The following is a 17,249-nucleotide window of genomic DNA, read 5'->3' on the forward strand; positions in this document are numbered from 1 at the left end:
ACTGGCACAACAATGGGGAAATTATTGGGTGAGGGCACAGACATGTGGGCACAGGCAGCCAGGCGGGGGGACAAACTGTATTCCGACTGCCAATGCCACCCTAACATGCCCCTGTCCCTCCCCAACTTCCCTGTCCTCAATAACCTTCCCCATCTATAGGCCTATTGTATAACTAGCATAAACAGAAAAACAGCCCTGGTCCAATGGCCCTATGGACACTATACCTACCCTGTGCTTCAGAAAGTTTATGTTGGAGGCTTGAAGATATATTAGAAATAGAAAAGCAGTTGAGAGAGTTCGCCCGACGTTCAGATAAACTTGTTCATTCCCCATACACACACAGACAAACACACACACATACACTACATTCCTTATTAATATTGCAAGGACAATTTTGTTCATGCACAATATAGAAGCTAATGAGAGTTAAAGAATCATTCTGCCTGGTGGGCCCTCCCAGCCAAAGGGCTTGGAGTGGTGAGTTGTGGTTGTGTGTGTGTGTGTGTGTGTGTGTGTGTGTGTGTGTGTGTGTGTGTGTGTGTGTGTGTGTGTGTGTGTGTGTGTGTGTGTGTGTGTGTGTGTGTGTGTGTGTGTGTGTGTGTGTGTGTGCGTTTGCGTGTGTGTGTGATTTTATTTGATAATATGTATTGTGTGTATGTGCTATCATAATGCAGGTGTGTGTGTGCTTCCATTTGATCATCTGCATGTGTGTGTATGCTCTTGCGGTTGTGTGTGTGTGGAAAGGATTCTCTTTTGCTGTGCATGCCTTTTGCGCGATGCATCCCTTCAGCCCTGATCTTTCTTATCCTAAAACCATAATAGACAGGCTCCTCTGACATACCTTTATGTGGATACGAACACTGTACAGTACCGTCATTATCACCGCTAAATGAACGGTCTATTACCTCTCTTAGAAAGGGAAGAACGGTATCTTTACCAAGCATTTATCCTAATGCATCTGAGCTCAATTTGGAGTGTCATAGCAAAGGGGTGTGAATACTTATGTAAATTAGCTATTTCTGTATTTAATTTTCAGTACATTTGCAAAAGATTCTAAAAACATGTTTTCACTTTGGATTTACAATTCTTCCAATGCACCAGATTATTTTTTGCACGCGCCCAAAAACACACTAATAACAATATTATCATGTGAAATATTATTACACACACATACAGGTAGCTACTGAGATAAAGGAAACACCAACATTAAAGTTCTTAATAATAGAGCGGTGGGCCATCACGAGCCACCAGGACAGCCTCAATGCGCCTTGTCATAGATTTTACAAATGTATGAAACTCTATTGGAGGATTCGACACCATTCTTCCATGAAAAATGCTGCTTTGAGACCCCTCAAATTCACTGATTCATCTCTTCTAGCCATAGTAGCCAAAATAATAGGCAACTGGGCATTTTTATACATGGCCCTAAGCATGATGTGATGTTAATTGGTTAATTAACTCAGGAACCAGTACCACACCTGTGTGGAAGCACCTGCTTTCAATATATATGTTGTATCGCTCATTTTGGCATTTACCTGTATATAATAAATACGGTTCTAACGGAATTTTCATATCAACAATTGAAATGACTGAAAAATGTCAATCAAAACATAAAAAAAGTGAAAATGAAATTCTAGCTTGATAAATCATTCAAAGGGATTTTGTCCATTTTCATGTTTGTTCAACGGTAGCCTAACCCGCAAAAAACGCTACCTAGCAAAAAAGAAATAGTACAAATTGATACTTGAGGTCAAAGTGTAATATTGCAATATGTAACTGTATCTATTTTATGAAATTGGCTGAATGCAACAAATGAAGCTAAACAAAGCAGCGCTGACCTTGTCGATTAGCAGTGACTGTAATCATGAATACCCAGGTGCCTTTCCTGAGGTTTTGTTGCAGTTTTAGCGAATGTTGAGAATTTGAGCATAAAAACCATCAGAACCATTTAGAAAAAAACATTAGATAACAAAGATTTTTTATACGATTATCACGGGGTAAGCACACCAGCATCTACAATTGCCCATAACAGATAAATGATGAAGAATATACTGTTGCATCATATCCCCTCTGCTGTGTGTGTGGAGCCATTGACATGCTAATGAGCTGACCCAGAACTCAGAATGACCTCATTCAGCCTCATTGTCTTCTGGCTCAGATGGCTCTCTACAGTATTTGGGCCCCAGGACTAAAATTCAGTTAGAAATTGTAACGAGTAATAGTAGTAGTAGTAGTAGTAGTAGTAGTAGTAGTAGTAGTAGTAGTAGTAGTAGTAGTAGTAGTAGTAGTATGTGTGTGTGTGTGTGTGTGTATCTACATGCTCACAGTATATAGCCTAAGCAATGCGTATCAAATCTATCTGCTGGAAACTTCAAGGCAAGTGAAATAAACACTGCCCATTCTCACTATCACTGATGTTTTAGACAGCTTTTTGTTGTTGTCTATGTCATATGAGACAGGTGTTGGCTAAAACAGAAACAGACTGGCAACCAAGTTTGATAGGATGAGTTAGGTTACTAAACTCAGGAAGGCAATTTAGGCCTCCCATGCGACCAATACTTTGAATATGATACTGCCAGCCCTTTAGTTGACTCCAGTTAAACTGGAAAATGTACAGAAATGAATGAGCTGGAGCAAATGTTGGAATGAAAGCATGACATTAAATTGTTCTATTGTGTGGAATAGGCACATCAGCTCCATGCACATCCCCATATCAACCCTTTGCCATGAGCTCTTCATGTAGATTGGACTTGATTGAACTACTCATCATATCACCCAACCCATGATTACAAAAAAAATGATACCGGTAACCGATATTTAAAATTTTAGCTGCCTTTTAACTGCCATTCTAGTACAGTCAAATAGTTAACACACACACATGGACACTATCAGCTCACAAGGCAAGACCCAGATGCAGACACAGGAGGCAGATGGTTGGAGTCTTAGATGTTTATTGATCCAAATAGGGGAAGGCAAGAGAATGGTCGTGGACAGGCAAAAGGTCAGAACCAGTTCAGAGTCCAGGAGGTACAGAGGGGCAGGCAGGCTCAAGGTCAAGTCAGGCAGAATGGTCAGGCAGGTGGGTAAAGAGTCCAGAAACAGGCAGGGGTCAAAACCGGGAGGACAAGCAAAAAGAGAATAGAGAAGGCAGGTGCACGGGAAAAACACGCTGGTTGACTTGGACATACAAGACAAACTGGCACAGAGAGACAGGAAACATCTGAAAAATAGCGCACTTGGTAGTGTATACCATTGCTCGACCAGTCGGCGAAAGCCAACATTACCCATGACAGAGAACGGCAATGAATTCCATTCTCGCTGAAATGTTCTTACTCTTTCAAATGACTGCTCGACTTGTTGACTGCTTTATCTACACAGCAGACATTTTGGGCGTCATTACATCATGTACCGACATTATATAGGTATGCACGGTAGCTTTGAAATAGGTTTTTAACCTCTCTAGGGTATGTGGGACGCTAGCGTCCCATCTGGCCAACATCCAGTGAGATTGCAGAGCGCAAATACAGAAATACTCATTCAGAAAAATTCAGAAAACAAAACATATTTTACAAAGGTTTAAAGATTAACTTGTTGTGAATCCAACCATAGTGTCTTATTTTTAAAATGCTTTACGGCGAAAGCATACCTTATTATTTGAGAACATAGCCCAGTTGACAAATTATTACAAACAGTAACCAGCCAAGCAGAAGCGTTACAAAACTCAGAAATAGAGATAAAATGAATCCCTTACCTTTGATGATCTTCATATGGTGGCATTCAGAAGACATTCATTTACTCAATAAATGTTCCTTTTGTTCAATAAAGTCTCTTTATATCCAATAACCTCAGTTTTGTTTGCGCCTTTTCTTCAGTAATCCAAAAGGCTCAAACGCAGTCAAAACAGGCAGACAAAAAATCCAAATTGTATCCGTAAAGTTCATAGAAACATGTCAAACGATGTTTATATTCAACCCTCAGGTTGTTTTTAGTCTAAACAATCTATAATATTTCAACCGGATAATATTATAATATTATAATATTTCAATAACGTTGTCAATATAAAAGGTAAACAAGAAATGCACTCTCTCGGGATTGTGCATGAAAAACCTCTGTGACACGGCAGGGTCCACTCATTCAGACTGGTCTTACTCCCTCATTTATAAGAATACAAGCCTGAAACAATTTCTAAAGACTGTTGACATCTAGTGGAAGGCATAGGAACTGCAAATTGAGTCCTCAGTCAATGGATACTGTAATGGCATTGAATAGAAAACTACAAAACCCCCAAAAAGGGTTTTGCCTGCCAAATCAGTTCTGTTATACTCACAGACACTATTTTAACAGTTTTGGAAACTTTAGAGTGTTTTCTATCCAAATCTGCATATCATATCTTCTGGGCCCGAGTAGCAGGCTGTTTAATTTGGGCATGCTTTTCATCCAAAATTCCGAATGCTGCCCCCTACCCTAGAGAGGTTAACATCGGCGTTAAAGTAGACATCGGCCGATACCGATGTTGGCATTTTTAGCTAATATGTTCATTGATATATCGTGCACACCTAGGTATTAGTGCTGGGATAAAAATATATATATTTATCACACCCTGGGGATCCCCCAGGAAAGGCTTGAGAAATTCCACAGTTTTGCATGTTACACCCCAGTGATAACCTGTCAAAGCAGACACACCTGAAGGTGATTTTCACATTAGCTCCCCGTAGGATCACACCTGCAATCAGTTGGTCACTAATTAGAGAGGAAGAAACCAGAGTACACTTCCGGGAAAAGGGAAAACAACTGAGTTGTGTTTTGAAATGGAAAACGGCATGTACAATTTTTGGGCAAATTAATGTAGCTGACGCACCACTAATATGTTAGCTATCTATCTCTACCATGCAATAAACACATTCAAACTCTCTTTTGGCAGGGACTCTCAACCAAAACAACTGGGCCAAGAAGTACCCATCATGTAACAATGCCAGACAGTCGCCCATCAACATCGAGGAGGAGCTGACACAGGTCAAAGTTCAGTTCCAAAAGCTGAAGTTCGAGGGCTGGGAGGAAGCGATGTCTGATGGGACCACCATCAAGAATGACGGCAAGACAGGTATGCGCTCTCACGTCCCCATAAGTCGTCACCATAAAAAACAGCATTACAGCAGCCAGCAATGAACTGTAAAGCCAAAGTAATACAGTAAAACAGTCCTATCTGCAACCAGCCATTCAGTCACCTATTCAGTATCCACTGCCTGTGGGTAGAAACTGCCTCAGAGCCTTGTGGTCTGGGTTTTAATACTACGGTGTCGTAGTAGAAGGAGGAGGTGGAGAAGAAGAAGAGTGGAAGGAGGAATGCAATACAATATGATGACGTGAAAGTTATTATATATGGTTAGATACTGAAAGATTGGGCATTGTTATAGTGTATACTTATGGCACGTTTAAAGCCGATGGATGTGTGTGTGTGTACGTGACTTTTTGTGTTTTCACTTGGAAAGCTTCAGGCCACATCAATATAGTGTGTGTGTGTGTGAGTGTATGTGTGGGTTGTTTAATGGGGTCAACTAACACCCTCTGTGTGTTCTCTCCAGTGGCGGTGAACCCAGAGGGGGACTTCTATGTGAGTGGAGGGGGGCTGAGGGGCAGGTTTAAGGTGGGAAGAATCACCTTCCACTGGGGACGCTGCAACGCCTCCTCAGAGGGCTCCGAACACAGCCTCAACGGGGTGAAGTACCCCCTTGAGGTAAGACCTGACATTCGCCCATTATAACTATGACAGAGTATAACCTTGTTATAACCTCCATATGACAGAGTATGACCTCGTTGTAACCTCCCAAGTAGGGCTTTCTAATTTTTGACTGTTTGGCTGTATTTGACAGTATTTATCCCTTTGACACTTACCAACTAACGGGTGTGATCATTCTAACAGTGTTCCCTGCAGTGTACACTCAAACCGAATAAGTGCTTGAGCTCTCTTCGAAGAGAGATTGTTCGGCTCAGTAAAGCCTCAAACGTCCGCAACAGTGAAATGGACTACTACTGTAAGAGTTCATGGGGAGGCGGTACACACCTCAATTCAATGTAACGGCGTTCTTTTTTTGTTGAAGGAGAGTCGGACCGAAATGCAGCGTGTAGGTTACTCATGTTTATTTAGAAAGACAAACGAACGAACTATACACTAATAACTAATAAATACAAAACAACAAACAGAACGTGAAACCTATTACAGCCTGACTGGTGCAACACTACACAGAGACAGGAACAATCACCCACGAAATGCAAAGCGAAACCAGGCTACCTAAATACGGTTCCCAATCAGAGACAACGAGAATCACCTGACTCTGATTGAGAACCGCCTCAGGCAGCCAAACCTATTAAACACACACACCCCTAATCAGTTACAATCCCAAATACTACAAACCCCAATACGAAACTACAATACATAATAAACCCATGTCACACCCTGGTCTGACTTACTAATAAACTAAAACACAAAATACTAAGACCAAGGCGTGACATTCAAACTGTTGTTAGAAAATGCAAACGTTGATACATAGCCTATAGATAATTAGCAGGTAGAAGGTCTTGGTTTGAGGGCAGTGCGGGTTAACTGTCCTGTTGCGTAACAATCACATTTTTGAACAGTGAGGGCATTCAGACATCACTCGCATAAAAAAACTCACATTGGGGCGAAAACATTCGAGATATTTGGAACACACACGATGAAACGGTTAAGTTTATGAAAAGTTCTAAACATGTTGTATGTGTTGTACATGACCGTAGGAATTCGAAGTGGTGTTAATGGGCTTTCTCCATTCGGATGGTTTTATACTCAAAACAAACTAGGACAAAATTGACTGTGAAGTAGTCCGATCAGTTTAGCATTGTATCAAAATATCGCTATGGACAGTATTGTTCAAATCCAAACCGGTATGTGGATCCATGCCAGTATACCTTAAAATAGGATATAGCACTCAGCCCTACTCTCAAGGACAGTACAAGGGATATCAAACATCTCCTGTACCTTGTATCTGTCTGTTCCAGATGCAGATCTACTGTTATGAAGCGCATCGCTTTGAGTCCTTAGACTACGCCATCAAGGACGGGGGCAGGATCACAGCTCTCTCTGTGCTGTTTGAGGTGGGCGTGAGTGTGTGGTTATTTTCTGCCTGTGTCTGTATCATTGGGGTAAAGTACTTAAATAAACATACTAATAAGTACTACTTAAGTCGTTTTTTAAGGGTATCTGTACTTTACTACTTCTATTTTTTGACAACTTTTACTTTAACTTCACTACATTCCTAAAGAAAATAATTACATTTTGAATGCTTAGCAGAACAGGAAAGTGGTCCAATTCACACACTTATCAAGAGAACATCCCTACTGCCTCTGATCTGGTGGATTCACTAAACACAAATGCTTAGTTTGTGATGTCTGAGTGTTGAAGTGTGCCCCTGGCGATCTGTAAATAAAATAAAAACAAGAAAATGGTGCTGTCTGGTTTGCTTAATATAAGAAATTTGAAATGATGTATACTTTTACTTTCTAAGTATATTTTAGCAAGTATGTTTACTTTTGATACTTAAGTATATTTAAAACCAAATAATTTTAGACTTACTCAAGTAGTATTTTATTGGGTGACTTTCACTTTTATTTGAGTCACTTTCTATTAAGGTATCTTTACTTTTTATGACAGTTGGTACTTTTTCTACCATTGGTCTGTATGCTTTGACCTCCTATGGCCACAGTACCGACCTACCTGTGTGTTCAGGTAGGTAGGTACTGTCGATCGGGGGAGTGGGTGTCCTTGACAGGTATGTCATCTGACACTGACAGGAAGCGGAGTGTGCTGATGGATTTGATTTTGTGCAGGTGTGCATGTGTTTGTGACCTGTGTCAAGAGTGTTTGATGGACCATTTTGCATCCATACCAGCAATTATTTTCATAGTCGATGAGGGATGACTTAGTGTGTCTACATAACTAGTCTGAACAGTACCTCTACTGAATAAACAGCCTGGCAGCAACTGACAGTGTAGAATACCAGCAGGTCAATACCATGTATGTGAGCGTGTGTGTGTTTGTTGAGGAGATTAGCCCACACATTTTAGGCTACACTCCGCTGCCCACCTGGGAAATCAAAGGGGACAGAAGAGTGGAACGGATTACCCACTACAGCATCAGACTGAGCAGAGATTAGACATGCCACAGTACATAGACGGTCAGCTGTGGAATATCACGTCTCTAGCTATTAGCTTAACATCAGTGTTGGCTTTAGCTTAGCATCAGTGTTGGCTTTAGCTTAGCATCAGTGTTAGCTTCAGCTAAGCGGGTCACAGCTTCAAAGGGGCATTCAGCAGTTCAAGCAATAACAAAGTGATCTCCATGCCTTTGTTTCAGTAAAAAGCTGAGGGATGGGGCTGGAGAAATGTAAGCACTCTCAAATTCATTGACAGAGCGATGTATACAAGGACTGACCATCCATTATAACAACATTATAGTTTTAGCAATTATTTTGAGGCTGCATGGTGTTTATTTACATTTACTTTGTTTACAAACAATGTAGTTAAACAAGGTTATGTTTTGGGTTCTGATTGGGTACGACAGTTGAAATGAGATCATGAGGCATTTATAAGTTTTATTCTTCAAGAATCAATAGCTACATCATTATTCATTTATTTTTATATTGTGTGATTGACTGTACGTTTGTTTATGTGTAACTCTGTGTTGGTTTTGTCGCACTGCTTTGCTTTATCTTGGCCAGGTCGTAGTTGTAAATGAGAACTTGTTCTCAACTGGCCTACCTGGTTAAATAAAGTATAACATAAATACATGTATGTCCCAAAATGGATGTAGCAACTGCAGATTGCCTCTTTAAAGCAGCCCAAGAAATTTAGGGACACAAAAAGGTAAGTGGAAGGAGATGAGTAGAAGAAGCTACTGTAGACTTTTGAGATGCCTGACTAACCTACTGCCTTTCCCTCTTTACAGACTAGCATCGAAGACAATGACAACTACATAGCCATTATCGATGGAATCAACAGTGTCAGTCGATTCGGTATGTCAACCTGCCTTAACCCTAATAACTCTAACCTCAACCAATCAACTTTGTTTTACTCACCTGCTGTAAGCACAACCATAATTATCTCCCTTGCATTTCATTATTGATGTATTACTGCACAGCACTGTTCCTAAGTTTCAGTACATGTATGTTGTACAGTAGATAGTTAATGCTAATTGAGGTTGAAGTTTTCAATGCAGGTAGGCATTACAGAGAGCATCAACTCATTTCATGTAAATTCAAGGGCCACTATCCACCACAATCACACACCCACTACATCACTGTGCCTTAATGTAACCCACAGGCACGCCCTAATGCATAAACACACACACACTGTTTTCTTATATATTCATCTTCTGTTGTTCATCCTCTATTGTTTAACCTCTATCATTCATACTCTATTGTTTATCCTCTATCGTTCATACTCTTATCGTTTATCCTCTATCGTTCATACTCTATCATTCATCCTCTATCGTTTATCCTCTATCATTCATACTCTATCGTTCATACTCTATCGTTTATCCTCTATTGTTTACCCTCTATCGTTTATCCTCTATCGTTCATACTCTGTCGATCGTTTATCCTCTATCCTTTATCGCTCATCCTCTATCGTTTATCCTTTACCGTTTATCCTCTTTCGTTTATCTATCTTTTATTCTCTATCATTTCTCCTCTGTTGTTTATCCTCTATCGTTTATCCTTTATAATCTATCGTTCATCTTCAATCATTCATTCTCTAACATTTATCCTCTATCGTTTATACTCTATCGTTCATTCTCTATCATTTATTCTCTATCCTTTATCGTTCATCCTCTATTGTTTATCCTCTATGGTTCATCCTCTATCGATCATTCTCTATGGTTCATCCTCTATCGATCATTCTCTATCGTTCATCCTCTATTGTTCATTCTCTATCGTTCATCCTCTATTGTTCATTCTCTATCGTTCATCCTCTATTGTTTATCCTCTATGGTTCATCCTCTATTGTTTATCCTCTATCGTTTTTCCTCTATTGTTTATTCTCTATCGTTCATTCTCTATCGTTTATTCTCTATCGTTCATCCTCTATCGTTCATCCTCTATCGTCCATCCTCTATTGTTTATCCTCTATGGTTTATCCTCTATGGTTTATCCTCTGTCCTCTATTGCTCATCCTCTATTGTTTATCCTCTATCGTTTATTCTCTATCATTCATACTCTATCGTTCATACTCTATCGTTTATCCTCTATTGTTTACCCTCTATCTTTTATCCTCTATCGTTTATCCTCTATCCTTTATCCTTTACCGTTTGTCCTCTTTCGTTTATCATCGGTCGTTTATCTTCTATCTTTTATCCTCTATCATTTCTCCTCTGTTGTTTATCCTCTATCGTTTATCCTTTATAATCTATCGTTCATCTTCAACCATTCATTCTCTAACATTTATCCTCTATTGTTTATCCTCTATCGTTCATTCTCTCGTTTATTCTCTATCCTTTATCGTTCATCCTCTTTTGTTCATCTTCTATCGTTCATCCTCTATCGATCATTCTCTATCGTTCATCCTATATTGTTCATTCTCTATTGTTCATCCTCTATTGTTTATCCTCTATCGTTTATCCTCTACTGTTTATCCTCTATCGTTCATCCTCTATGGTTCATCCTCTATTGTTTATCCTCTATCAATAAATCTCTATCGCTCATCCTCTATCGTTTATACTCTATTGTTTATTCTCTGTCATTTATCCTTTTTTGTTTATTCTCTATCGTTTATCCTGTATTGTTTATCCTCTATCGGTCATTCTCTATCGTTTACCCTCTATCCTCTATCGGTTATCCTCTATCGGTTATCATCTATCGTTCAGCCTTCATCGTTCATACTCTATTGGTTATCCTCTATTGTTTATCCTCTATTGTTCATCCTCTATCGTTCATCCTCTATCGTTCATCCTCTATCGTTCATTCTCTATAGTTTATCCTCTATCGTTCATCCTCTATTGTTTATCTTCTATTGTTTATCCTCTAGCATTCATCCTCTATTGTTCATCCTCAATGTTTATTCTCTATCATTTATCCTCTATTGTTTATCCTCTATCGTTCATTGTCTATCGTTTATCCTCTATCCTCTATCGGTTATCCTCTATCGATTATCATCTATTTTTTAGCCATCATTCATACTCTATTGGCTATCCTCTATCGGTTATCCTATATTGTTCATACTCTATCATTCATACTCTATTGTTTATCCTGTATTGGTTATCCTCTATTGGTTATCCTGTATCGGTTAATCTCTATCGTCTGCCATTCTCTCTTCCTTTTGATCTGTTCCTCTATTTCACTTTTGCTACTCTGTCTGCGTTCCCTGCACTTTCCCCCTGTCTAGGTAAGAGTGGGAGGGTGGGTCCCTTCTCTCTCCGGGGCCTCCTGCCCAACTCCACAGAGAAGTACTTCATCTACAACGGCTCCCTCACCACCCCACCCTGCACTGAGACTGTGGAGTGGATTGTCTTCAAGAACACTGTGGCCATCTCCGACACGCAGGTGGGTTTGTGTGTGAGTGTGTCCATGTACGGTTGAAGTTGGAAGTTTACATACACATAGGTTGGAGTCATTAAAACTTGTTTTTCAACCATTCCACAAATTTCTTGTTAACAAGCTATAGTTTTGGCAAGTCGGTTAGGACAACTTCTTTGTACATGACACAAGTAATGTTTCCAACAATTGTTTACAGACAGATGATTTCACTTATAATCAACTGTCTCACAATTCCAGTGGGTCAGAAGTTTATAAACACTAAGTTGACTGTGCCTTTAAACAGCTTGTAAAATTCCAGAAAATGATGTCATGGCTTTAGCAGTTTCTGATAGGCCAATTGACATCATTTGAGTCAATTGGAGGTGTACCTGTGAATGTATTTCAAGGCCTACCTTCAAACTCAGTGCCTCTTTGCTTGACATCATGGAAAAATCTACAGAAATCAGCCAAGACCTCAGAAAATAAATTGTAGACCTCCACAAGTCTGCTTCATCCTTGGGAGCAATTTTCAAACGCCTGAAGGTACCATGTTCATCTGTACAAGCAAGTAAGTATGTAAGTATAAACACCATGGGACCACGCAGCTGTCATACCGCTCAGGATGGAGATGCGTTCTGTCTCCTAGAGATGAACGTACTTTGGTGCGAAAGGTGCAAATCAATCCCAGAACAACAGCAAAGGACCTTGTGAAGATGCTGGAGGGAACAGGTACAAAAGTATCTAAATCCACAGTAAAACGAGTCCTATATCGACATAGCCTGATTGGCCGCTCAGCAAGGAAGAAGCCACTGCTCCAAAACTGCCATAAAAAAGCCAGACTACGGTTTGCAACTGCACATGGGGACAAAGATCGTACTTTTTGTCCTCTGGTCTGATGAAACAAAAATAGAACTGTTTGGCCATAATGACATATCGTTATGTTTGGACGAAAAAGGGGGAGGCTTGCAAGCCGAAGATCACCATCCAAACCGTGAAGCACGGGGGTGGCAGCATCATGTTGTGGGGGTGCTTTGCTGCAGGATGGACTGGTGCACTTCACAAAATAGATGGCATCATGAGGCAGGAAAATTATGTGGACATATTGAAGCAACATCTCAAGATATCAGTCAGGAAGTTAAAGCTTGGTCGCAAATGGGTCTTCCAAATGGACAATGACCCAAAGCATACTTTCAAAGTTCTGGCAAAATTGCTTAAGGACAACAAAGTCAAGGTATTGGAGTGGCCATCACAAAGCCCTGACCTCAATCCTTTTGTTAGTACAGAAGAAGAGATAGCGTGAGCAACAGGAAGAGGGGGAGTGGGAATTGACAGATGTCTTTCAGAGTGTGAATGGGTTGGGCGGGACCTTCACATACACTCCTTCATCTGTATAGATAAAAGGCATTGCACAAGGTTGTTTTCACAAGTCACTTCTAAACTGTTTCATTATACCGGCGCCTGTGGCTTTTTGTTTTTGTGTCGGACTTTGTGCCAGACCTTTGCTTTTGATGTATGTCTGCATTCATAATTGATCGTGGCTCTCTGAGTGTGTGTGTGTGTGTGTGTGTGTGTGTGTGTGTGTGTGTGTGTGTGTGTGTGTGTGTGTGTGTGTGTGTGTGTCAGAACCATGCGTTTCAGTTTAAGCAGAGTAAAGGCCTCTGTGCGCCTTTATTTGTTTGTTTTAATTACAGCTTTTATATACCTGTCAATCACAAATACCCCGAGGGTAACAGGGAAGACATACACGCACTCACACTCCTTTTAAGTCTTTAACTGTTGACATCCTGTTGTCTGACACACACCCTCTTTCCATTTAAACTGGCCTTTAGTCTGCCCGTTTTCGGGTTTCTGGATGGTATGGTAATGTCACGTCTCAAGTTTCAAAACACTTTGAAAGGCCATTTTGGGAGAATTGTTCCTCTATTGTGTAGCTTGGTAGCTTTTCAAACACTCCCTGGAGGCGTACACTAGCTCTTATGTGATAGGATTACCATATCGCCAGTCGTGCATACAGTAGCCAATATATTCAAACAACGGTATCCACATATTTGTTGTTTTGATAACCTTAACTAATAACCAATGCCTGTGCATATGCAAAAGTATTTTTCAAAAGTTGTGCTATAAGAGCGCCATGATCATCAGAATCCTACTGTGTGTTTCTAGACAACACCACACCTATCATTACATTAGTACATACCAATGGCTGTTTCAGAGGCTGCCCGAGTCACGGTTTTTGGCCCCCGGTCACACTCACAGCCACTCTGGTTGGAATGCTGTGTGAGTCAGAGGACCAGTGTTCTGTACAGTGTTACGCAATCGACTGTAGAAGAGGTGTATAGGACAGGCATCCATGCATGTGTCTAGCATGTGTGTATTTTATTTTACCTTATTTTACCAGTCAATTAAAGAACAAATTCGTATTTGCAATGTTCTTATTTACAGAAAGTTATTTTTTGATGGCCTGTGTGTTAGGTTGTGTGACGTCTGAATACTGTATGAACCATAGTTTTGAAGGTCTGTGAGAATGTATCATGATAATAGTAATTAGCTAGTATGTGGGTGGTGCCATCAAGTTAGTGCATTTTGAGACGATTTCACCTAATTTTAACATTCTGTCATGAAGAAAACATATTCAACTTAATAAGAAAACACGTTTTCCCATCTGAAGAGGTTATATTTATAATTTAAAAAAAGACTATAGTAAGTGCGTACTAAGTGCCAAGTAAAGTAACAAGGTTGACTGTAAGAGGGTTGACCAGAAAATGGCCAAAAAGAGTAGAACCAGCTCACCTGCTTTTACACTATGATTTGACTATGAAATGTTCAATATTTATTTTGAATGAAATATTTAAAAAGGAATAGTTTCACCATATTTAAAGGAGAGTTCAGTTCACGTGACAGGGTCGATCTTAAACTGAGGGCCAGATGTAAATGAATCACTGATCACATAAAATAAATGAAAAATCTCAAGAAATGACTTTGTCGAAGCAACAAAAAATAACTAGGGCTTTACAATGATGGCTACGCCGTGGATAAATGTTGGGACTAATTTGGTTAAAATATTCCTAGAAATCTCAGAGGCATTGTTCTGTATGAATGTGTTGGTTGTATTGTATTCTAGCTGGTGATGTTCTGTGAGGTGATGACCATATAGCAGACTATATGACATTAAGACATGTTATAGCTATGTAATAATGTGTGTATGAATGTGTTGGTTGCATGTGTTGTAGCTGGAGATGTTCTGTGAGGTGATGACCATACAGTAGACTCCCTCTGTGACATTATTTTGAGTTTATGCTATGAGGGGTCATAAGAGGTTATAACTGTTCATTGTGTTGTAGCTGGAGATGTTCTGTGAGGTGATGACCATGCAGCAGGCGGGCTATGTGATGCTGATGGACTACCTGCAGAACAACTACAGGGAGCAGCAGCAGCAGTTCATGGGCCAGGCCTTCTCCTCCTACACCGGCACAGAGGAGGTCCTCACTCCCAGTATGTACCTGTCTGTCTTGTCTGTCTGTCTCCAATAATCCATCCAACCATCTGTCATATTCACTCCTGGTTCTTGGCACTAACACCTGATTCAACTAATCATGGTCTTGATGATTAGGTGATGAATAGATTCAGGTTTGTTAATGCTGGGCTGGAATAAAGTCTGCTGCCAAGTAACTTGCAGACAGATAGAGCATTAATATGTATTAAGCCTACATTGTCATTGCAGCAGAGCATAGAATGCTTCATTCTGAGCAGAAAATAGCAACATACCAATAACAAACATCCTAAATATATTTGTGACACTTTTGGTGGCCAAATAAAATGTCATTGGTGGATTTTGATACATGTGAGGCAAGACTGGTAACCCAACTGAGAACCTGCAGCTTGTTATGGGCAAAGGTAATCTGTGATGCACACACACACACACACACACACACACACACATATACACACACACACACACACACACACACACACACACACACACACACACACACACACACACACACACACACACACATATATACACACACACATACACATGGTACACTGTGGCTGTCTCAGAGCTCATTTGATGTATCATACTATGACTGGTTCCTGACCCTACTAAAGCCGTGATGGCAGTGTGTTGTGTGTTTTCTGGTTAGACATCAGCATTAATCAGGACTTTAACTAGCATGTGGCATGCTGGCAGGCATTCAATGTAAGACAGCATGTGTGTCAGCATCTGTGTGTGTGTGCCTCTCTTAATTATACCCGGACTCTATATCCTTGAAGGGAGAATTGAATTACTGTGGATGCTTAGGCACCAGGCTAATACACTAGCCCCTCTCGCGCTCTCATCTTTATGTCTCTCTCTCTTTGTCTTTCCCTACATGCCAGCAATGGTATTAGTCTCTCAGTTTAAAGTTCTCTCCCCTCTCTCTCCCCTCTTTAGACCTGGTGGTCGCTAGGTGTTGCTAGGTTACTGTGGCTGCCCCCTCCCTTTCACAGAGCACTTTCCAAATGTCTTCGGAAAATGGATACAGTGCATTGAATATGATATATAATGTACATGAATCGGTGTGAGATTCACATCAAAAATAAAGAAAAGAACTGGAGAACAATATGGCTGTTTCTTTGCTCCTCTCTGCCCCCTTGTGTTGAAAAGGGGTTAGTACAAATGTCAGTATCTTTCTTAAATCCCTCAGCATCATTAAAAACATGAAATGAATGCATTCACCCCCTCACCACAAATGATTTCCATGGTCTACTCTTGTGGCGCCCTTATGACCCTTCTGGGAAAAGAGGATACTTAACTAAGTAAACTGAAGTGCAGGCTTTAGCGTAGATCGTGTAGATAATGTGTCAACGGTTGAGTTGTTGTCCCTGGCCATTGTCTCAGGTCTCATTTTGATTGATTTAAATCTCTTTCTCCCCCCTCTAATCTGTGTTAATCCCAGATTCTCAGTGTGTCTGTGAGCTGCATTAGTGCCGCAGCACTAATCTTTGATGGTGACCTTTGACACAGGCATGAGGCATGGGTTTACCTCTCTTAACGGGAGAAACACCCACTTGTGATGACCATTATTCCCCCATGCAAATATTTTGGTTTTGGTGCCCGGAATGAAGTTTGACATTAATTCTACACAGCATTTCTTTCTACCACTGCAAGTGATTATTTTACGTGGAATTCTTATGAATCTAAAATAATTTGGATTGATTGATTTATTTATTATTTATTTCTCTCTCTCTCTCTCTCTCTCTCTCTCAGTCTGCAGTTCAGAGCCGGAGAACGTGCAGGCAGACCCCCATAACCTGACCAGCCTGCTGGTGATGTGGGAGCGGCCACGGGCGGTGTACGACGCCGGGATAGAGAAGTACTCAGTTACCTACAAGCTGGCCCAGGGAGAGGACCCTCCGGCCTTTGAGTACCTGACCGACGGAGACCAGGATGTGGTGAGGGACATTTATGTAGCGGGGGTTGTTCACGGAACTAATGCTTGTGATCTGGAGCTCAGCAAACTAACACGCAAATCACCAACTGAGGCCAATCACATTTTGGAAGGTTTGTGTGAATGAGCAAATGAATGAGGGAATGGATGAAGAAACAAACAAAGAAACTAAAGAACCATAGTATGATTGAAAGCAAGAACAGATCCTACAAAGGTATAACCCTCCACATCGCCTCCACCCTAAACCCCATGTACTCCCCTCTTCCCATCTTTCCCC

General features: G+C 40.6%; 1 protein-coding gene across 6 annotated transcripts in view; it reads left to right on the plus strand.

Moving 5' to 3' along the window:
- Window positions 1–17,249, plus strand: part of ptprz1a (protein tyrosine phosphatase receptor type Z1a) — a 69,624-nt gene that overhangs the window by 33,124 nt on the left and 19,251 nt on the right. For all 6 annotated transcript variants that reach the window (XM_064930320.1, XM_064930321.1, XM_064930322.1 and 3 more), the window contains exons 3-9: window positions 4,922–5,101; window positions 5,583–5,734; window positions 7,036–7,131; window positions 8,981–9,047; window positions 11,413–11,570; window positions 14,885–15,035; window positions 16,792–16,976. In XM_064930320.1, coding sequence (XP_064786392.1) covers window positions 4,922–5,101; window positions 5,583–5,734; window positions 7,036–7,131; window positions 8,981–9,047; window positions 11,413–11,570; window positions 14,885–15,035; window positions 16,792–16,976 — 989 coding nt within the window. The remainder of the gene's footprint in view (window positions 1–4,921; window positions 5,102–5,582; window positions 5,735–7,035; window positions 7,132–8,980; window positions 9,048–11,412; window positions 11,571–14,884; window positions 15,036–16,791; window positions 16,977–17,249) is intronic.

Source organism: Oncorhynchus masou, chromosome 22 (genome assembly GCF_036934945.1).
Source record: "Oncorhynchus masou masou isolate Uvic2021 chromosome 22, UVic_Omas_1.1, whole genome shotgun sequence".
Taxonomy (NCBI): Eukaryota; Metazoa; Chordata; class Actinopteri; order Salmoniformes; family Salmonidae; genus Oncorhynchus; species Oncorhynchus masou.